This window comes from Podarcis raffonei, chromosome Z (genome assembly GCF_027172205.1).
Source record: "Podarcis raffonei isolate rPodRaf1 chromosome Z, rPodRaf1.pri, whole genome shotgun sequence".
NCBI lineage: Eukaryota > Metazoa > Chordata > Lepidosauria > Squamata > Lacertidae > Podarcis > Podarcis raffonei.
In genome coordinates, this window is record NC_070621.1 from 33,230,993 (window position 1) to 33,252,257 (window position 21,265).

Genomic DNA, 21,265 nt, shown 5'->3' on the forward strand with positions numbered 1-21,265 from the left:
GTGGTCATGAGCTGGCCACGCCCCCTTATTAAAATAGCCAGTAGCCTCAGGGAAGAAGCCTTTGTACCCTTCTTGCTCACTTCCCTTTTAGATTGCAAAGTACGGGTGTCGTTGCACGTATTTGCATGTATTTTAAATAATTAATTGGCATATTTAAATAAGGGCGGGTCACGTGCGACATTTCCTTACCCTCCCAGAGCAGCGCAATAGCCTATAGCCTCACCAGTGGGAGGGGGGGAGAGGGGAAGTACCGCAAAAATTTAGGTTCACAGCCGGAAGTGCTGCCGTGCTTTACGGCGCGCAGGGTGCTATTTGCTCCCTGCCGGGGCTTGACCATCCACGTGCTCAACCTCCTTTTCTCAGCCTCCCTTCGTGGACTGAAGAAAAAGGGAAGGGGAGTATTGGGGTGTCTGAGCTCCCCCCATGGCGGTCGCAGAAGAGGAACATCCCTTGAGGAACGGGCTGGTCATGAGCGAGGACGATGAGGAGAAGGAGGTGAACTTTCAAGCCCAACCGTATTTATTTCCAAAGCTGTACAGTGGTACCTCAGGTTACATACGCTTCAGGTCATAGACGCTTCAGGTTACAGACTCCGCTAACCCAGAAATAGTGCTTCAGGTTAAGAACTTTGCTTCAGGATGAGAACAGAAATCGGGCTCCGGCGGCGTGGCAGCAGCAGGAGGCCCCATTAGCTAAAGTGGTGCTTCAGGTTAAGAACAGTTTCAGGTTAAGAACGGACCTCCGGAACGAATTAAGTACTTAACCCGAGGTACCACTGTACTCTGTGTGATCCCATGTGTGGGGGAGGGGGTGGTTTAGAGCCATCCGCGCGTGGGGGAAGCGCTCTGTAAGCTCGGCGGGGATACCTTTTTTGCCTTCTCCGGGTGCTGCGGTATTCCTGTTGAGCCGCTTTAATGCAGTTGGCTTTAAGGATTTCTTTGCCCCGTGAAAGATGCCCAGGACAGCATGCCACAGGCGTAGCCAAGGGGGAAGGGGGGACAGTCATGTCGGTTCTGCCCCCCCAAAACAAAAGTCCTGCTCCCCAACCATGTCCTGACTCACCCCCCGCAAAAATTCTGGCTACGCTTATGCAACAAGGAATAAATATATTAAAGCTCTGCGAGATTAAATAGCAGAACTGGATTGTTGCCTCCTTGCAAAGGTTTAAATGGCTTTTGAAAATTCTACTCCTAATCCTGAGTTTTGATCCCGACATCTGTGTTTCCCCTTGTCCTTTCTTTTTTGCGTTTTTCCTTACGGCCACTCTCCAAAGCTATAAGCAGTGCGTTTTTCTATTAAAAGAAGTGCTGGAACTCACCTTGAACTCCTCCCTTGTAACAGCAATAGCACCCACCTGAGAGGTACAGGAACTTAGTTCCGGCAAGTTCCAACTGGGGGAAAAAGCCCTGGCTGTAAGGCAGTAAGTCCAGTGAGCAGGTCAGTCTGATTAGCTGGCAGCTGCATCTCCTCACAGGTTAGCACTGTCATGCTAGAGGCTAGGTATGCTCAGTGGTACCCTTTGAAGTTATTATTCATAGTGTTGCAAGGATGAGTCTGGGTTCAGCCCTCGGTGAGATGGTCCTTGGCCCTTATTCATTGGTAACCTTTTGTTCCCCAGGCAGACAATGAAGAAGCAACAAAGAAGCACCACCAGCTTGTGGATTCACTCACTGCCTTGGCTGGAGCGAAGCGGTAAGAAGGAAGGGAGACTGTTTCATGGCCCTGGTGATGGAGACAAAGAATGAGCGATCTAAATAGCTTGATTTTCCATTCCTAACTAGGTCAATGTCCTTTCCTTTTTTTTGCAGACGGAGGGCAGTTGAACGCACTGAGGCGAGCAGACAGATCTCAGAATTTGATATTTGTGGTGGAGGTGAGAGCTCTTGGAGCATAGCAATCACTGGCACAGATGGATCCTCTGTTACCCCTGGGGCATAACTAGGAGGGAGCATGTGGCCAGATCCATCTACAATTTCTCAATATCTAGAGAACTGAGATGCATGGCTATAGAACAAGTTTGGCCTTCCAGATGTTACTGGACAACAACTCCCATGATCCCTATCTATTGACCATGCTTGTGGGGCTGATGGGAGTTGTAGTTCAGCAACATCTGAAGGTGCCAGAGGTTCCCCACACTTGCTATAGAACAGATGCTTTGCATGCAGAAGAAAGGTTTGGTATCTCCAGGTTAAATGGTCACAAATCAGGTGATGGGGAAGGTCTCTCTGTCTGAGACCCTGAAGAGCTGGTGCTAATCAGAGTGATGATACTGGACAAGACGATGCACCCAGATCTGGCCTATCATCCAGTGTTACCATGTGTTGTGCATTGCAGATGCTAGAGAAAAAGTTCTCCTCTCAGAACTGCTGCAACCAGCTTCCAGCTCACCAGCTCTGAGTTCCATTCAGAAGCAGCTGAAGAAAGCCCAGAACAAAAAAGCCATCCACCTCCCACTGAGCAAGGAGGAGAATGAGCGAGTGAGTTCAGTGGGCTGTTTTGGGGGCAGCTGTACTTGGGGTGGTGGCAGGGAGGAAGATGTTGGCATTGAAGAAAGAAATGTGAAGGAAAGGGCACTGGAGGGAGAAACCAAAAGGAGAGGAACAGAGGAAAATGTGTGTGTTGGCACTAGTAGGATAGACTGGCAAAAGTACCTTTTCCTGTGGTACAGGTAATTCTCAACTTATACGGTTACGTTCTGCGGTCACAGCATAAAGCCAAAATCACATTTAGTCACAGCACATTGGGAACAGTGATGGGTGGGATTGCCATTTTTCCCCAGATGCACCCTGCCTTTTTCAAATTTTTACAAAATTTGTTCGCCAAGCACATGAAGCTGAATGCACGCAAGTTCAATGTGTGCATGTTGGAAGTTACTTGTACCTCTCTTGATTTTTGTTGTCAATTTCATTTTCTCAAGGTTTGCTCCTTGGCTTATCCTTTTAAAAAAATTAATAAAGGGTCTTATAAATTAATGAGGAATAGGTCCACCAGGGGTTATCGGCTGTAACAGAACAATTCTGAGGCAGTATGCTAGACAGAGCATAAACAGGAAAAAGCCATCAGGTGGAATGTAGAACCAAATGTTCCTGTCTTGTGTGATAAAGCAAAGTATTTTTTTCTGCCTTGTGAAGAGGAGGGGTTCATGGACGTGAATTTAACTTGGGTGTGCTATGTTAATGGTTTCAGATCAAATAGATGGAGCGGAATTGATACCTGGCTACATTGCCAGCTCTCACTAAATGAAGTATTAAGATTCCAACAATGGGATTGCATCATATTCTGGGTGAAGTAAATTCCTAAATAACTTATACTGAGGCTTGACTATGGGCATCTTTATAGTGGGTGCTCTAAAATATGCCTCTGGGAAAGCTCGCTGTAGCTGGTCTACCCTATATATATTTATACATATACGTGCGTGCGTGTGTGTGTGTATCTCTCTCTCTCTCTCTATATATATATATATATATATATATGTTTCAGACTAGTCGGAGCCAACAGAGGGTCACACTTTTATAGTATGTTCTGCCAGAAATGGGTTCTGGCTTGACAACTCCCACGTCTACTTAAAGAAATACCTGTGTATCACTGGGATCTTCCTGCTGAAGGTTGTGCTTGTCTTATCTGTCTACCTGCAGGTGGTGAGGGAAGCTGCATACACTCAGACATCTCAAGCCCTAGCTAAATGGCAGCCAGTGGTGCAGCAAAACAGACGTGCTGAGCAGCTAGTCTTCCCATTGCAACAGGAGAGAGTGACTGTCACGGCCATTGAGGAAGTGATAAATGGATGGCAGGTGCGTGTTGGTTGACCTCAGCAAGAAGTGAGAATTAGGCTTGAGCTGGACCCAGCTCTTGCACAGTGCTCTTGCCTCATGTTCAAGCCCAAGCTATGCCCCTAGGAGTGTAGGAAACTGCTCTTCTACTGTGTCCCATCTAACTTAATATTTTCTGCGTTGACTGCCAGCAGCTCTCCAGGGTTTCAGGCACAGTTCTCTCCCAGCCCTACCTGGAGGTGTGTGGGTGTGCCAATCTTCTACTGTGGCTTCTGTAGCTTGTGGTCTGGTAGACGGAATTCTGACTTAGCTATTCAACTTCATAGCTCTAATCTCCTATTTGAGCAGAACTTACCAAGTTGCTTTCTCAGTTCTTCCTCTGAAAAGAAAGAGAATTAGAGAGACACTTACCTGTTTTATTGTGCAGATTAATACCATGTAAGTTGTTAGGCAATCCAATGTTACTATGCAGTTACAGACCCATTCAAAAACAAAGGAAACCCCCAAACCATATAACTTCTAGCATAAAATTTGATATGGCTCACAGGTGTATATGAAACAGGGAAAAGAAAAACAGCCCATACAACACTTAACTGTCAGAATATTTTCATGAAGGTTTGTTGTGGGAAATGAATATCTATGAACTGTTTCTGTTACTGTTTTATTCATATCAGCCAATAAGCAAGCTAAATAACACTCAAAAGACCTTTCTGGATATTTTAGTCAGACAGGAATAAATCTGCTTTGCTCATCTCTTTTAAAAATTACAAAAAGAATACCTATTAGGATTTATATCGCTCCATCCCCATGGAGGGCAGAATTGTTCATTGTAAGAAAACCCCAATAGACAGTTAAGGCAATTAAATTTGGTCCTAGAGAAGATCAGCCAATATTTGGGAACAGTCACATTATCCATATATTTGGCACAACCCTTGAAGCAGTCAGTGGACAAATCAAGATAAATTGGGGAGCAGGTTTTATAAGCATCTGTCATGGAGAAATTTGCATCAATATCTTTAACCTGAAGTTTAAGAATACAATTTGCCCAGTAGTGGTACTGAGTAGGAAAAAAATCAACAAAGGTCTAATAACTGTAATTTATTGATGCAGGCTTTGGAATTTTCTTCTTTTTTGTTGTTGCTAGAAATAATATATGGCAATTATGTGGTAACGCTATCTTATATGGGCTATCCAGTTCCAGCTGATCTTTTTCCATACCTCTGAGTTACTTTTAAAAGACAGCTGAAGAAAAATCTAGAGAATTTAGCCACAGGTGCATTTTTCTGGAAGAAAAGTACCGTTCTGAAAGTTTTATAAGTGTTTACATTTTACTTAAGATGATGTGGCACTTTGAAAACTGGGAAGTGCAACAGAAAAGGAAAAGGTAGCAACCAACCACTTCCCTCTGTTTCTGTGCCCATTCAAGCTCTGTTGCTTTAACTGCTCTTCCTGCCTCTATCATACTATTTGGTCTCCATGAGCCTGTTCTTTTATACAGCTTTGCCATTTCAGCCAAGGCAGCCCTCCCTCTCATCATGTTTGGAGAGCACTCATTCTTAAAACTTCCTGTCCGTATTGGAACTAAAACCTATCCTTACTAAAGACTCTGAAAGGTGTGGTATTCTCCCTTTTTTGAAAAGGAGGGTTGTGTAGAAATTATTCATGAGTTCTTCAGTAGGGGTGCAGTATAAATGTAACAAATAAATAATAATACATTCTATTTATTTATTTATTTATTTATTTATTTATTTAGCTATCTGCCTGCCTGCTATGGTTTTTGCTCGGGCAATAACTAACATGCTTTTGGTACGATAAAAGCAGTGAAACAATAAAATAGGAAATAAATTCTAAAAAGTAGTATTACAACAGTCTTCATAGGGACAGAGAAAAGCTAAAACCATAACGACAGCATCTAATCACAGGCTAAAACATTTCAGGGGTAAAACAAACAGAGTTTGAGTGCCTGTGCCCCCCCCCTTTTAAAGGCTTTGCCTGGTTCTAAAACAACATTAGAGTTCAAGCAATCCCCTCTTGCGGAGGGTCTTATGCAACCCGGGGCCACTGCAGAGAAGTCCCTTTTACCTGGTGGTCTTCTCACCATAACTTTGCTGGCAGAGGTTTCCAGAAAAGGCCCCCCAATGATAATCTCAGGGCGCTTGTGGGTACACAGTGAGATGAAGGAATCCTTCAGATACTGCAGCCCTAAGCCATGAAGGGCTTGAAATGTCAAAACCAGCCAAGCCTTGGAACTAACTTGGAGCCAGTGAATATGGGAAAGCATCTGTTTAACATGCTCATAACTTCATTAGTTCCTATGTTGCCTCAAGCTTCCAGATAGTCTCCAGAGGCAGCAATGACAAGCATAGTCTGCAAAGGAAGAGGTAGCATCCCTTCACGTAAAATCAGACTGGCAAATAAAGTATTGTGAGGTCGGGGGGTGAGGGTCCCCTGTTTTGTTAGTGACCTTTTGCAACCTTGTTGGACTAGTCTTTAGAGTAAGCTGAAACTTACCTCTCTGTGTCCATCCTTCCGACGTCTCACCCACTCTTAAGGCACGAACACCCCTGGAGCAAGAAATATTTGATATTCTGCACAGAGGAAAGCAGCCAGTGAAGGACCCACTCCTGACGCCACAGGAGAAGTCCTCGCTGCAGGCCATGAGTCTGGAGGAGGTGAGTCTAGATCTGGCTGTTTCTGTCCCATTCTCCATCTCTCCCTCCCTCCTGGATCCCACACTGCCTTGCTCTGTAAGCTTTTACAGTCAGCCCTCCTCTGCATTTGTGCGCATTTCCAGGCACAGTTGCGACGTATGCAGCGCCAGAAGGCTCGAGTCCTGCAGTCCTACTACGAGGCTAAGGCACGACGTCAGCGGAAGATCAAGAGCAAAAGGTAAGCAATTGTCGTAGAGCAGCAGCTGGCAACCTACAGTCCCATTAGTTCTGATAGCGGACCACAAAACTGTCGTTCCCCCCCTTCCCCTGCAAGCACAGTTACCTGCTCCGTGCCTGATATCAAATTTTACATTGGGTGTGGGCGCAGTTAAAGACATGGGTGTGAAAGAACAATTGGGAAGCTGCACAGTATGCTCCCAGTTGTTTCTGTTCCAAGAAAGGCTTGATGTGCTGATCAGATGATTGGTCGCAACAGCAAGGCTTGCAGGGATTGGCTGCACTACAGAGTTCTTGAAGAACTCCTTAGTTCAACTGATCCCTGCCCAAAGCAGACATTACTGTAAGTGCTGATCAGCTGACTTAAGTTGGAGAAAATTTGTGAACAGCCATCCAACCCACCTTCACCCTTTTAAGTTGGCTGCCGAAAAGAAATGAGGCTGGGTGGGGAAAGTCCTCTTCTCACTTTTGTGGATGAGCCCTGTTCAGTTTCTGCATAGTTCCTTGCAGCCCACAAAGGACTAGGCATCTTGCGACTTTCTACATTGGGCTCCTTTGGGAGGGAAGGGCAAGACATAAATGTAATTTTAAAAATAATTAAATAATAAATAACATTTGGAGTATGTTAGAATGAGGAATTCTAAAACAGATTCAAATCCCTGTGCACGCAAAATGAAAACATGCAGCCCCATGTGCGGTTTCTCTGTTCCCCGACAGGTGTGGGCTCTGTTTGTTTATTTTTTACACTTTTCTTGCAATGATCTCTTGAGAAGATGGTGTACATTGCTCTCCCCCTCTCTCTCAACATTTCCATGCCCATTTTATCTTTATCCTGTGAGGTGGGTAAGGCAGAGACATTGACTCAATCAGGGTGACCCATTGAGCTTAACAGCTAGCAGGGATTTGAAACAGACTTTCTGGCCTTAGGCTGATACTCCACACAAGGGGTGGGGAACTAGTAGCCCTCAATAAGTTGCTGGATTCCAACCCCTACCATCCCTGGCCATTGGTTGTACTGGCTAAAGTTGAGGGGAGGGCAGCAACATTTAGAGTCACAGTTTTCTTGTCCCTTCTCTAACCACTTCACTGACTCTCTGCTGCAGCCTCTGGCCCTCCAGATGTTGCTGAACTACAATTCCCATCAGCCTCAACAAGCATTGCCAACGGCCAGGGCAAACAGGTTCTACACACAAGCTCTATTGCCTCCCTTGAATCAGGAGTTGGCAGTGATGTTAGTTAGCTGTGTGTCCTTTCCCTCTGGCCTGGCTATTCAAGCCTCTGACATTCCTATCTTCCTCTTCCTGAAGGTATCACAGGATGCTTAGGAAGAGCAGGAAACGCAAGGTGCTGAAAGAATTCGAGACGTTGCGGAAAACTAACCCTGAGGCAGCTCTAGAAGAGCTAGCTAAAATTGAGAAAGCGCGTATTGAGGTGAGTGCAGCCTTCTTCCTGTGGTACCGAGATGAGGCCCCTCTGCCTAGTGGAGGGCGCTCTCTTACTGTACTCCACCATCGTGACATTTTGCCTTATTTCTCTGTGCAGGAGAGGATGAGCCTGAAACACCAGAACAAGGGCAAGTGGGCCAAATCTACAGTCCTCATGGCAAAGTACAACCTAGAGGTGAGAGACGTGTGGAGCGAGGAGGCTTTATCAGCCAAAACCCGCTCTTAACATGTAATTAAACCAAGGCAGGTGCTTGAGAGATTTGATCGAGCTGAAACGTACCTTCCAGAAAAGGGTTGGCTGAAAATATCAGGCTTTCCCCATAGAAGTGGTTTTTAGAGCACCTTTAACAACATTTGCAAGTGGGTGATAAAAGGCCTTTCTTTTGTCCGCTTGCCTTCCCGCCATTGGGTGGATTTACATCTAAAGCCAAAAACAGATGGCAAAACATTTTCTGGCCTGTTGCAATTCATACCCTTTCTCCTGGGAAATTGACTTTCTCTGGAGAGTATTGTTTGAAATTCTTACTTGGGAGGGGGAGGAAATAGTAGTGAATTATTGTAAGTTGGGCTGTTAAATATTTTACTTGCTTCCTGGGTGGTTATTAGACGGGTGTATGTTTTGCTGGTCCCCTTGTGGCTGAAAATACGGTATACTGTAAGTCAGGGGAGGGCCAAAGATAGATCCACAATCTACTGGTAGATTGTTGGACAATTTGCAGTAGATCAGCAAGGGTTTCTGACTTCTGATTGTTTAACTACAGCTGTGTCAAAAAGAATCCTCCAGCACCAGACCATTCAAGCTCTTATCTGAAATAATACAGAAACAGGTTTGTCTATGCAAACCATCCCAGTATCCATGTTGACTTTTGGGATGCAGCAGATAACTGTCTCCTCCCCCTAAGCCTCCATTTTGCATATGGCGCCACCTTCAAAGGTAGAGTTGTCATATTTCAAAAAGTGAAAATCCAGACACAAAAGTTGTTGAGATTTTGGCTGGTTGGTTTTTTGCCAGAGTTTTTGAGCTGTGTGTGTGTGTGACAGACATTTTTAAAGCTATTTTATGGAAAATAGGCAAAAACGACACTGCTGACATGAGTTACCATACGTCCAGATTTTCCCAGACATGTTGCTGATTTCCACCTGGACACTACTTCCAACTGCAATATTCTGGATATGTCCGGGAAATTCCAGACGTATGGCAACCCTATTCAAAGGCTCTACTCTTTGCACCTGGCTTTGGGAGTTGGATGGACCTGGGGTGGTTCTAGTGAAGAAGCAAAGAATAGCTTTTGTAAGCCTAAGGTCTGCAAGTAAATGCTGTTGCCTGCCTGCCCTTCTAGGCTAGGCAAGCCATGCAGGAGCAGCTGGCCCGGAACAAAGAACTGACCCAGAAAGTACACCCGGCATCCGATAGCGAGGAAGGTGGCAACGACACTGACGCAGAGGGGGATCTCGTGCCAAGTGTTGTCAATGAGAGGCCTGCTGGGCTGGATCCAGACAACCCCTGGATGTTGGGACGGCCCCACACAAAGCCCAAGGAGGACCTTCCAGCTGAACCAGAAGACAGCGAAGAGAGTGACGAAGAGATGGAGCCACCTGCAACCAAGGAGGAGACTTTGCTGCAAGGCTTTGTTGCAGGTCAGCAGGGCCAGGGCCATAAAACAATGCATGGTGTGGGGAAAATGAACAGATAAGGTGCTTTTATTCCAGGGCAGGGTCATCCAGTGAAAACAATAGGCTGTATATTCAGGATACATTTTTTGAATTATTATTATTATTATTAATTTTCTTTTCTCATAACAATTATACAATATCATCATTTAACATCCATTTTCTAGTTTTCCCCCTCCCTGTTGACTTCTCCCAACTTCTACTTCTGGTTTGTTACATTCTGTTTATACATTAATGTTCTGTTATCACTAATTATATTTCTTGTTATCTGTAAATAAAGTTGTGAATGTTTCTTTAAATCCTGCTAACGAGTCCATGTTTTTTTCTTGTTTCTGCAAGTATGTTGTAAAGTGTTCCCATTCTTTTCAAAAGTCACTATTGTTCTTTTCACGCAGTTTGGCTGTTAATTTTGCCAGTTCTGCATAGTTCATCAGTTTTTCTTGCCATTGTTCTTTAGGTGATATTTCTCCAGTCTTCCAGTTCTCTGCTATTACGATTCTTGCTCCCGTAGGTAGCGTACATGAATAATGTCCGATTTTTCTTTGGCATTTCTTGTCCTAGAATACCTAACAAAAAGACTTCTGGTTTTTTCACAAAGGTTATTTTAAACATTTTTTTCAATTCATTATATATCATTGCCCAATTTTAAAAAATAATCTTACAATCCCACCACATGTGATAAAACGTACTTTCCCCTTCTTTACATCTCCGAAAGTTCTTTTGTTCTGTTTTGTACATTTTGGCCAGTTTTAATGGTGTAAAGTACCACCTGGACATCATTTTCATATAATCCTCTTTCAACAATATACAATCCGTAAATTTCAAGTTCACTTTCCAAAGCCTTATCCAATCCTCAAATTGTATGTTGTGACCTATGTTCTGTGCCCACTTCGTCTTTCCCATTCCAACAGAATATTATACGCCTCCTTTAACAATTTAGAATTATCATCTATGATATCCTTTAGGAATTTGGAAACTGTGTAAGTGAATCCTCTCTTGTTGTCTTCCGTGAAGATTTCATTTAATGCCTATAATGCAACCAACTCTGAAGGTGTTACTTTATCTCATCGTAATCTTTCAATTTCCACTTTCCTTTTTGTTCTACTAATAAATCTCTATATGTTGGCCATATTCCTTTCATTGTTAACATTTTAAATGATAATGCTTCAATAGGTGACAACCACCATGGGGTTTTGGATTCCAGTAATTCTTTGTATTTTTCCCATACCCTTATCAGGGACTTTCTAATTATGTGATTGTGGAATCCTTTGTGTACCTTTGCTTTTCCATACCACAGATATGAATGCCAACCGAATCTTTTGTCGTGTCCTTCTAAGTCTATTGCCTCCTCTTTTTCCAATTTAATCCAATCCCAAATCCAAATAAGGCATGCTGCTTCATAGTAAATTTTAAAATCTGGAAGAGAAAAGTCTTTTCACTGTTGTAAGTCTGCAGGTATTTTGTGCTTTATTCTTGGCCTTTTCCCATTCCAGATAAATTTTGAAATATCTTGCTGCCATTTTTTGAAGCAAGCATTATTACTTATTATCGGTATTGTCTGAAAAAGGAACAGCATTTTTGGCAATACATTCATTTTTATTGTAGCAATTTGTCCTAAAAAAGAGAGGTTCATCCTATTCCATATTTCCAAATTCCTTTTTATTTCATTCCAATTTTTTTTCATAATTGTCTTTGTAAATACAGTGGTACCTCGGGTTAAGAACTTAATTCGTTCTGGAGGTCTGTTATTAACCTGAAACTGTTCTTAACCTGAAGCACCACTTTAGCTAATGGGGCCTCCTGCTGCCGCCGCACCGCCGCTGCATGATTTTTCTTCTCATCCTGAAGCAAAGTTCTTAACCTGAGGTAATATTTCTGGGTTAGCTAACAGTTTGGTTTTGTTTTTATTAAGTTTAAAACCTGCCACTTGTCCAAACTTTTGAATTTTTTTCTATTACTCTAGGGAGAGAATTCTTTGGATCTTCTACAGTAATAACCAAATCGTCCACGAAGGCTTTCAATTTATGTTCATTTTTCTTTATTCTTATTCCTGCTACTTCTTTATCCATTCTAATATTCCTTGCCAGAACCTCCAGGACCAGAATTAACAAAAGCGGTGATAATGGACATTCTTGTCTAGTTCCTTTTTGTATTTTACATTGGTTTGTTATCACCTGGTTAATAATCAATTTTGCATTCTGTTCTGAATAGCTATTCCCTTGCTAAATTTTACTCCAAATTCCATTTTTTCAAGAACTTTTTCATGAAGTCCCAAGAAACATTATCAAATGCTTTTTCTGCATTTATAAACATCAATGCTGCTTGTTTTTCATTTTGCACTTCCAGGTATTCAATTATGTTTAAAATGTTTCTGATAATATCTTTCATTTGTCTACCTGGAAGAAATCCTGCTTGGTCTTGATGTAAATGTTCCTCCAAAGAACTTTTCATTCTGTTAGCAAGGATATATACAAACAGTTTGTAATTGTTGTTTAATAGTGAGATGGGCCTATAATTTTTTACTAATGTTATATCTGAATCTTGTTTTGGTGTTAATGTTATATAGGCCTCTTTCCATGTTTCTGGGACTTCCCCTGTTTTTAAAATCTCATTCATCATATATTTTAAGGGAATCACAAGCTGTTCATTTAATTTTTTATAATACTTTGCTGAAATTCCATCTGGTCCTGGGGATTTGTCTGTCTTTGCTTGATTTATTGCATCTAATATTTCCTGCGATGTTATTTCACCATTTAATAGTATCCGTTTTACATCTTTTATTTTTGGGAGAGTGCTGCTTTTTATATATTCTTCCATCAGTGTCTTCTTTTCAATTCCTTTTTTGTAAAAATCTGTAAAGTACTTAATGAAGTCTTCCCTTATTTCCTTTGGTTTGTCAGTGACCTTACCATTATGTTTTATCTTATTTATATAATTTTTTTGCTCACTTTTCCTCATTTGCCATGCCAGTAATTTCCCTGGCTTGTTGGCATGTTCAAAATACTTTTGTTTCATCCTTTTAGTTTTTCAACTCATTTCCTCATCAATCAACATTGAGTATTGAATTTGTAATAGTTTAATTGCCAGTTTAACCGTGTTTTATTTGGGTTTTTTATTAATTCTTTTTCTTTCTCTGAAATTTCATCTAAAATTTCTTTCTTTTTGTTTTCTCTTGCCTTTTTCTTAATTGAGTTTTGTTGCATAAACAGTCCCCTCATGACTTCTTTGTTAGTGTCCCATACTGTTTGCAGCCTGGTTCCATTATTAAGATTTAATTCAAAGTAATCTCCCAGAACCTTTTTTGGCTTTTCTAACAAGATTTTATCATCTAATAGATCCTCATTCAATCTCCATCTAAAGGCGGATTAACTTTCTTTCAGAATTTCCATTATTATAGGACTATGATCCAACAATGTTCTGGGATCTATTTCAATTTTTAAAACTTTTGATTCTAATTCTTTTGAAATCCAAACTGCATCCAGTCTGGCACTACTGCCATGTACATGTGAAAAATGTGAACTGTTTATCAAACACAGGTTTTACTCTCCAGATATCTATTAAATTCAAAGCCTCTGTCATATAAAAAAAAGTTTTGGGTAGCCTACCTTCTTTGGTGTGTTTTTTCCTAATTGTTCTGTCCATCTCTAATGATGGTACCCCATTCAGATCTCCCATTAGTATTACCTTCTCATCTGCAATCTCCAAAAGATCTGTTTCCAATTTTTGAAAGAATTTTGATTTATTTTCATTTGGTGTTTATATCCCACCAATACTATCTTTTCTCCTTGGACTTTGATTTGTACCACTAGAATCCTCCCTTTATTGTCTTTTTGGATTAGCTTGGGTTCAAGTGCAGGTTTAATGTAAAATACTACACCACGTCTTTTAGCATTGTCTGCTGAAATAAAATCCATTCCTAATTTTTTTATTAATCAGAATTATTTTGTGTTTGTTTGCTACGTATGTTTCCTTCAGGGGGGGAAAAAGTATATTTTGACTGCTGTAAGAAGCAATCATTTTATTTAGCTAGTTGACAGAAGTTTGCATACTGCTTACTTGACTGCTTAAATCTCCACACGGTTTTAGAAGGAACGAACTGAAATATTTCTTTTAAAAATACTGACAAATGCAAAAGCAGGTCAACATTTATTTTAAAACTCAGAATAAATAGAAATAAAATTGGGTGTATTAAAATGATATGCCTGGGTAGGCTTGCTGGGTGTGTGTGTGTGATGTATTCCAAAAAGTTAATTAGTGAAAATTTTGGGTCTGCTGATATTAACCATGATGGCAATATGGAGCATCCACATTCCATGGCAGTGTACCCTTGAGTACCAGTTGCTAAGAGCAGCAACAGAGAGAGAGCCTTGGTTTTCCTACCCTGCAGGATGCTGGGCTAGAGTGATGTCTGATCCAGCAGTGCTCTTCAGATTCTACGTTAATTTGCGTCGTGTTCTTGCTTCAGGTCTTAATGGTGAGGAAGCGATGCCCAAGACGACGGACGTGCTTTTACCAGCACCTCCAAGCCCTGTGCCAGAGGGGCCGCTCCTGAATGAGAAGCTGGAACGGCTTCGTACCTTAGAGGATATAGAGGCCATAGAGACAGAGGAAGTCCCACTGGAAAACGGAATGCCAGAAGTCAACGGTGCTGAACTTCAGCAGCCTCCAGAAGCTGAGTCATCGCCCAAGGGCGGCAAGACCCAGAGCTCCAAGAAGAAAGCCAAGCGCAAGGCTCTGATTGATCTGAAGGCAGTGCTGGCTCAGCCACTTCGTCCCATTCAGTGTCCGTTTTTGCCTTCTGCTGTACAGGATGAGGTGAGCACCATTGTTGTTGTTTAGTTGTTTAGTCGTGTCCGCCTCTTCGTGGCCCCATGGACCAGAGCACGCCAGGCACTCCTGTCTTCCACTGCCTCCTGCAGTTTGGTCAAACTCATGTTCAAGAACACTGTCCAACCATCTCGTCCTCTGTCGTCCCCTTCTCCTTGTGCCTTCCATCTTTCCCAACATCAGGGTCTTTTCCAGGGAGTCTTCTCTTCTCATGAGGTGGCTTAAGTATTGGAGCCTCAGCTTCAGGATCTGTCCTTCCAGTGAGCACTCAGGGCTGATTTCCTTCAGAATGGAGAGGTTTGATCTTCTTGCAGTCCATGGGACTCTCAAGAGTCTCCTCCAGCACCATCATTCAAAAGCAGTGAGCACCATTAGGAGGGGCTAGTCAGGGGTTCCATGGATCCGGAAGAGCTAAGTGCTAACACTTTACTTGCACTGTGCCCCTTCAGGCTAACGGCGTGGGAAGCGTTCATCTTTGAAAGCTCCCCAATGGGAGAAAGCTAGTATGTCAGGGAGAAGGTTTAATCTCCTTGGCGGGTTTGTTTTCCAGCTGCAGGGAGCCTTATCCCAATGCATCAGGGAAGAGAGAGCATGCTTTACATTAGGGATGGGGCGGGGCTGTGGCCCTGCAGATGTCATTAGTCAACACCCATCAGCTCCAGTTAGCATAGCCAACTATGCTAAGGGTAGTTGTAGTCCAATAACATCAGGAGGTCCACAGGTTCCCCTTCAATCACATGTAGAAGGGCTTTGGTTCATTCCTTGTTTTGTTTCTCATTAAAAACTGATTTTGGGTAGCAGAACTAGAAGCCGTATTTGCCTAGAGTTATTAGAGAGCCAGCACTGAGCTAAAAGGACCAACTGTCTCACTGTATGAGAAAGCCAATCGTTGCCTTCACAGATTAGCTTTTTCAGAGCAGGCTGGCCCAGTTCAGAAATGAATGGCAAATTAGAGTTTGTTGTTAGAAGAAGAAACCTGAGGCTCATGCACTCCTCCACATGTGTAAGAGGAGGCTGTTCTACTTTACCCCTTTTAAAAAAATGTTTTTATTTGAATGCACACACATTTTGTGTGTGTGTGTGTGTGTGTGTGTATATATATACATATTCATATATACATACATATAGAGTATTAAGAATAATAACCTGGTGAAAGCACCTAAATATCAACAACAGCAATTACAAAAAAACAAAAACTAGGCTATTAACATTAGTACAATTTATGTGCCTAGAGAAACTTAGACATTAAATAGGAGTAACTAATAATAGAATGGTACCTCGGTTCTCAGACGAAATCCATTTGCTTTTTCGAAAACCGAGGCACGGCTTCCCATTGGTTTCAAGAGCTTCCACTCAGCGGAAACCGCGTTGCACATTCGGGTTCTGAAAAGCGTTCAAAAACGGAAGCATTTACTTCTGGGTTTTCAGTATTCGAGAACCAAAACATACAACAATGCAGGCATTCGGGAACCGAGGTTCCACTGTATAACCAAAGGGACATTATTATGCTTTCACTTTTGAATTAATCACAGTTCCCTGTTAAGTCTGAACTTGAGGAACTGTGGTTGGGTGTCTTCAGTATTCTGGTTTATTTTTTAATGAGCAGCAGATAAAACAAATTTCTGTTCCACAAGTGCAGATCTAACAGGGAACTGTCCAGAGCTTACAAGCAGGTGATTTCAACCTCCTTTCACATAAAGAAGGGAGAGAGGAAGGGACAGCAGCAGCACACTGACGCTAATAGAATCGTTGGAAGGAACCATGGAAGGAACCATGAGGGTAATCTAGTCCAACCCCCTGCAATGCAGGACTTTTGCCCAACATGGGGCTCGAACCCACAACCCTGAGATTAAGAGTCTCTTGTTATGCAAGTGTATTATTATCTGATCAGCCTTCCAGGTGGTGTTTGACTATGGCTCCCATTATCTGTAAGCATTGGTTTTGCTAACTGGGGGATGATGGGAATTGGAGTCCATCAGTGTTGGGGGGAGGGGCACATTGGGGTAGGCTGCAATGTGACAAAGCATGCTTTGTCATTTAGTTTGAATCATGCCAGCATGTCTTAAGCAGACAGCTTGTATACTACAGGAAAGTATTCGAGGACCGAACTGCTCCAGAGAATTCTTGCAAGCGAGCTGAGTCACATGCTGCTGGGAAAGGGAAGGAGGTGTTTTAAAATCCAAACACCAGCGCTCCTGGACAGACTTCTGGGCAGAGAAATTCCTTCCTGCTTCAAATCCCTGCACTGAGTCAGACTTTGTGAGCAGAAGCAATTCAGCAATCTCCTCGAATGAGCTTTCATTCATTTCATTCATTCAGACCTATTGTCTGGAAATCCTGTGAGACTCCTTGTCCACCTGCCTCCTGATCTTTTTCTCCCTTGCAGCTAGAGATGGGCAAAGACCAGCGACAGGTGATCCGGGAGGCCTTTGCAAGTGACAACGTCGTTGCTGACTTTATGAAAGAAAAGCGTCGGGCAGAGCAGAACAGCAAACCGAAAGTTATCAATCTGGTTCTTCCAGGATGGGGCGAGTGGGGAGGCGCAGGACTACAGCCGAGTAAGAAGAAGAAGAGACGGTACGTTTCAGGGCGGAAGCTTAGTGGTCTGTCACTGCCAGCTGTCACCTGCTTCACCTCCCTTCTTCCTTTTCTTTTTTGCCCTCTAGGTTCCTTATCAAACCAGCAGCTGGGCCCCTAAGGAAAGACAGGCACCTGCCCAATGTTATCCTGAGTGAAAAGCGCAATATTTCAGCAGCGGTGCATCAGGTGAGTTTATCACTCAGGCCTGGGAGACTGCCATTCACGCTTTCACCTGCAGAAACAATATGGGGAAAAGAAAATGCAGTATAAATGTTCTTAGAATCATAGAATTCTAAGATGTTAGAATTGACTTCAACTTCTTCTTAATTATAGTTGGAAGGGACCTCAAGGGTTGTCTAGTCCAACTCCCTGCAATGCAGAAATGTAATTAAACTCTGTGAATTTAATTGAGGAAAGACCATAGCTCAGTCAGGAGAGCATCTGCTCTGCATGCAGAAAGTCCCAGCTTCCATCCCCTGCCTCGCCAGTTTAAAAGGATGAAGTGATGGGAAAGAGGTCTGCGTGGATTGCTGAGAAGTAGACAGTTCTGGGACAGATGGATAAATAGTCCAACCTATTATAAGGCAAATTCCTATGTACTTGATTGGGTATGTACAGGCAACACCCTGTTTGCATGGAGGTTGTGTTCTGGGTTATTGTACGCATCAGCAATTGCGCAGAAGCCTGTTCTGCCCTGTTCTGGGGCCAAAAGCAGCATGCATGTCAGTGCCCAGGCGACAATCAGATGTGCAGAATATGGTCGCTGCTTGTACTATGTAAAGGTAAAGGGACCCCTGACCATTAGGTCCAGTCGTGACCAACTCTGGAGTTGCGGCGCTCATCTCGCTCTATTGGCCGAGGGAGCCGGCGTACAGCTTCCGGGTCATGTGGCCAGCATGACTAAGCCGCTTCTGGTGAACCAGAGCAGCGCACAGAAACGCCGTTTACCTTCCTGCCGGAGCGGTACCTATTGATCTACTTGTACTTTGACGTGCTTTCAAACTGCTAAGTTGGCAGGAGCAGGGACCGAGCAACGGGAGCTCACCCCGTTGCGGGGATTCGAACCGCCGACCTTCTGATTGGCAAGCCCTGGGCTTTGTGGTTTAACCCACAGCACCACCCGCATCCGCCCATACTATGTACCTGATAGCAATTCTTTTCTTTTGGTATTATTTATAAGGATTGTTTTATCTGCCTGAAGGTTGACAGAGCAGGTTGCAACTACAAAATAATAAAATGCAAGCAGCTCACCATGGCTTTGTGCTCTTGCCACCTCATTCCCAGGAAGTGCCTGCTTAGCTGTGTGTTGTTCCTTAGCCTTCCACTTTCAGGGTGCCATTAAACTACTTCTTCACTACACTGCAGGTGAGCCATCTGCCCTTCCCCTTTGAGAACAGCAAGCAATTTGAACGCAGCATCCAAGCACCCATGGGCCCCACTTGGAACACCCAGCGTGCTTTTCAGCGTCTGACAGCTCCTCACATTGTCACCAAGCCTGGCCACATCATCCGGCCCATCAGTGCTGAGGACAGTGAGCTGCTCTGCAAAGTGGAAAAGGCAAACAGCATGGGAAGGGAGCCAGATTTGGCACTGTCATCGTCATCCCACAATCATCACCCACGCCATGCCTCAAAGAGGAAGGGTCGGCGGAGCTAAGTCCTACAGGGACTCTGCCATACAGGCCAGACTCCTTGGGCTAACTGGCGTTGTTGTCTTCTTATTTTCTTAAGTCAATTTTATTGATTTTCAGTATATAGCACAGAAACACATACAACAAATGTCTTCGTTTCCCATCCCTCCCTCCCTCCCTCCCTCCCTCCGTTTATTCCCACGGAACAAATCAGTTTATTAAATTCTGCCAGAGTCCATTGAGTGAATTAGGTGGATGCTGGTCATCAGGGTTATCATTTTGAAAACCCAATGAAAGGATGACAAGTTTCAGACATCTATGTCTTCTGTGCTGTTCAGTGTTTGTACTCTCCTTGTTCGTTTTTCCAGTAAGGGAAATTGTCTGTGCATCTTGCTTCCACACAGAATTCTGTGAATGATCCAGTCTCTTCCATTTCTGTGCCACCAAGTGGAAAGTGAATCTATTAACCATTTGTACAAAACTGTGGAACAGTAGATTTTGAAGGGATCTCCGAGGGTGACCTAGTCTAACCCCCTGCAATGCAGGAATCTCAACACGCGATCCCTTGTCCAATTTGAAACCATACCAGACCCTGCTCAGCTTTACAAATGTGTTAGTAGTTTTATTGCTGCCATTGAAATTAAGCTGTTCTTCCCTGGAGATGGTTAACAGTCCTAAACTTGATGTGCATTCTGCATGTTGCCTCTTGATGTGGCTTCCCCCCACCCACCCTGTGAACACCTTTTGCCAAAAGGATGTATATAAGTCACATGGGGAACATTGTACCAATTGTATTGCAAGCTTACAAACACAAGTATGATAATGATTTATTACTATAGCTGCATGTTAGTGGTGTCAGATGCCATTTATGTAACAGCTTAAATGTAATCACTCATATATGAGTTGAGACTAATGCTAAGGGTTTTTTGGTCCATAAATTATTCCAATCCACATCTTCACTTTCTATGCTAAATCAGTTTCCCACAGCCATTTTACATGATCATGTTGTCCAATTGTTAGTTGGCTGAGTATTTTGAAAAGCATAGGTTTGTATTGCATATTATCATTCTAATTGTATTTTGTAGGTGAGCCGCATCATTATACTTCTGGAAGTGTTCTGTCAATCTTAGGTCTTTTGCCTTGATGGACAAACGTTACCAATAATTTTAAGAGTTTCGATCAATATACAAATAGGAATAGTCTGAAATGAAAACAATTTTTGTAATACCATCATTTTTACCGATGACGCTCTTACCATTCATGACAGGTTAAACTTGGGCCTATTACTTACGGTCTTTAACAGTATCTTTAGTAATGGTAAAAAAGTACTTTTATCAAGCTTTACCCAAGAATTCCTATATATTTACATGGTGGGGACAGATCTTAAAGCCTGTGATCACTTTGAATGTATCACAATTCACAGGATAAACTAAAACACAACTACTTGTTCAGAGATAGCCCAGCAATTTTACCATATGCTTTCCATCTCCCTGTTGGCCTCTGACAGTGATTAGTCTGGATCAGAGATCATGAGTGCAATATAATCAGCAAATAAATTGAGAGGGTAAGTCTGACCGTTGCGCAGATGACGTCACCACCACCCTGTCTTTTTAAATAAGTGTTATTTGTTTTTTGAGAAATCAATAAACAAATTTAACAAAATACAACTTGCCAGTTGTTCCCTCAATGTCAAATTTTCAATGTCATTTTCTCCTGCTAACTCAACAGCCCATATGCGCGTATATCAAGAGGCAAGTGACAGACCCATCACCAAATTTCCAGCATTTAGCTTTTTGAGGCCAACTGGAGTTTATTCTAGTGTTTAGCTTCCACTTAATTGAAGAAGCTAGCTGTCTGTGAGTTCAGCCAGTTGTGTTTTGTTGGAGGGAGAGAAGGGAAGATGGGATAGGGTATTCCATGTGAAGACATTGGTCTACTAGCCACGAGTTTGGTGACAAGGTTGATGGGTTTAAAAGTGCAAGCTTGTATTGAAAGATATGTTTAATACCTGGCTCTTTTTCATAAGCAAAATACTTTAAAAATAATGCAGTTGGGTTTGTTCATCTCTTCCAAGATTAATTGCCATACTCTACTCAACCTACTATGGGGGAAAACTATCAATATACTGCTACTTCAACAAGCTCAAGGGAAATAAAGCTACTAACATGTATTTATCTCCAATAAAACTTCTACATTTGATTGCATCATGTGTGGGATTGTTGTTGTTGTGACTTCCTGAGGTGTAAATCTAAGAATTGGTGCTGAAAGCTTCCTATTAATATTTGCACATTTAAAACGCTGTTAATTGTGCGCATGTGTGTGTAGAAAACAACTACACCTCATAAGCCGAAATGGGAGTGAGAGTGCAGAATACAAATAATTACAAATGACACTTCTATGGCAAATTGTTCCTGTGTTGGCTCTAAAGACTGAAAGCATATTTTGCAGATCAGC

General features: G+C 42.6%; 1 protein-coding gene across 1 annotated transcript; it reads left to right on the forward strand.

The window, feature by feature from the left end:
* Positions 1 to 264: 264 nt before the first annotated feature.
* UTP14A (UTP14A small subunit processome component) lies at positions 265 to 21,015 on the forward strand. The gene is made up of 14 exons (XM_053373244.1): positions 265 to 495; positions 1,619 to 1,692; positions 1,809 to 1,873; positions 2,335 to 2,477; positions 3,636 to 3,791; positions 6,323 to 6,442; positions 6,565 to 6,659; positions 7,966 to 8,089; positions 8,201 to 8,278; positions 9,444 to 9,741; positions 14,240 to 14,589; positions 16,988 to 17,178; positions 17,268 to 17,367; positions 18,547 to 21,015. Exons 1-14 carry the CDS (start codon positions 424 to 426, stop codon positions 18,835 to 18,837), a joined length of 2,157 nt encoding a protein of 718 aa, XP_053229219.1. The 5' UTR covers positions 265 to 423; the 3' UTR covers positions 18,838 to 21,015.
* Positions 21,016 to 21,265: the final 250 nt, after the last annotated feature.

Bases quoted from the DNA above. Each gene is read 5' to 3' on its own strand.
- UTP14A (XM_053373244.1), top strand. From the start codon at position 424: ATGGCGGTCGCAGAAGAGGAACATCCCTTGAGGAACGGGCTGGTCATG. The intron at 3,792-6,322 runs GTGCGTGTTGGT...CCCACTCTTAAG, and splicing joins AAGTGATAAATGGATGGCAG to GCACGAACACCCCTGGAGCA. The intron at 6,660-7,965 runs GTAAGCAATTGT...CTCTTCCTGAAG, and splicing joins CGGAAGATCAAGAGCAAAAG to GTATCACAGGATGCTTAGGA.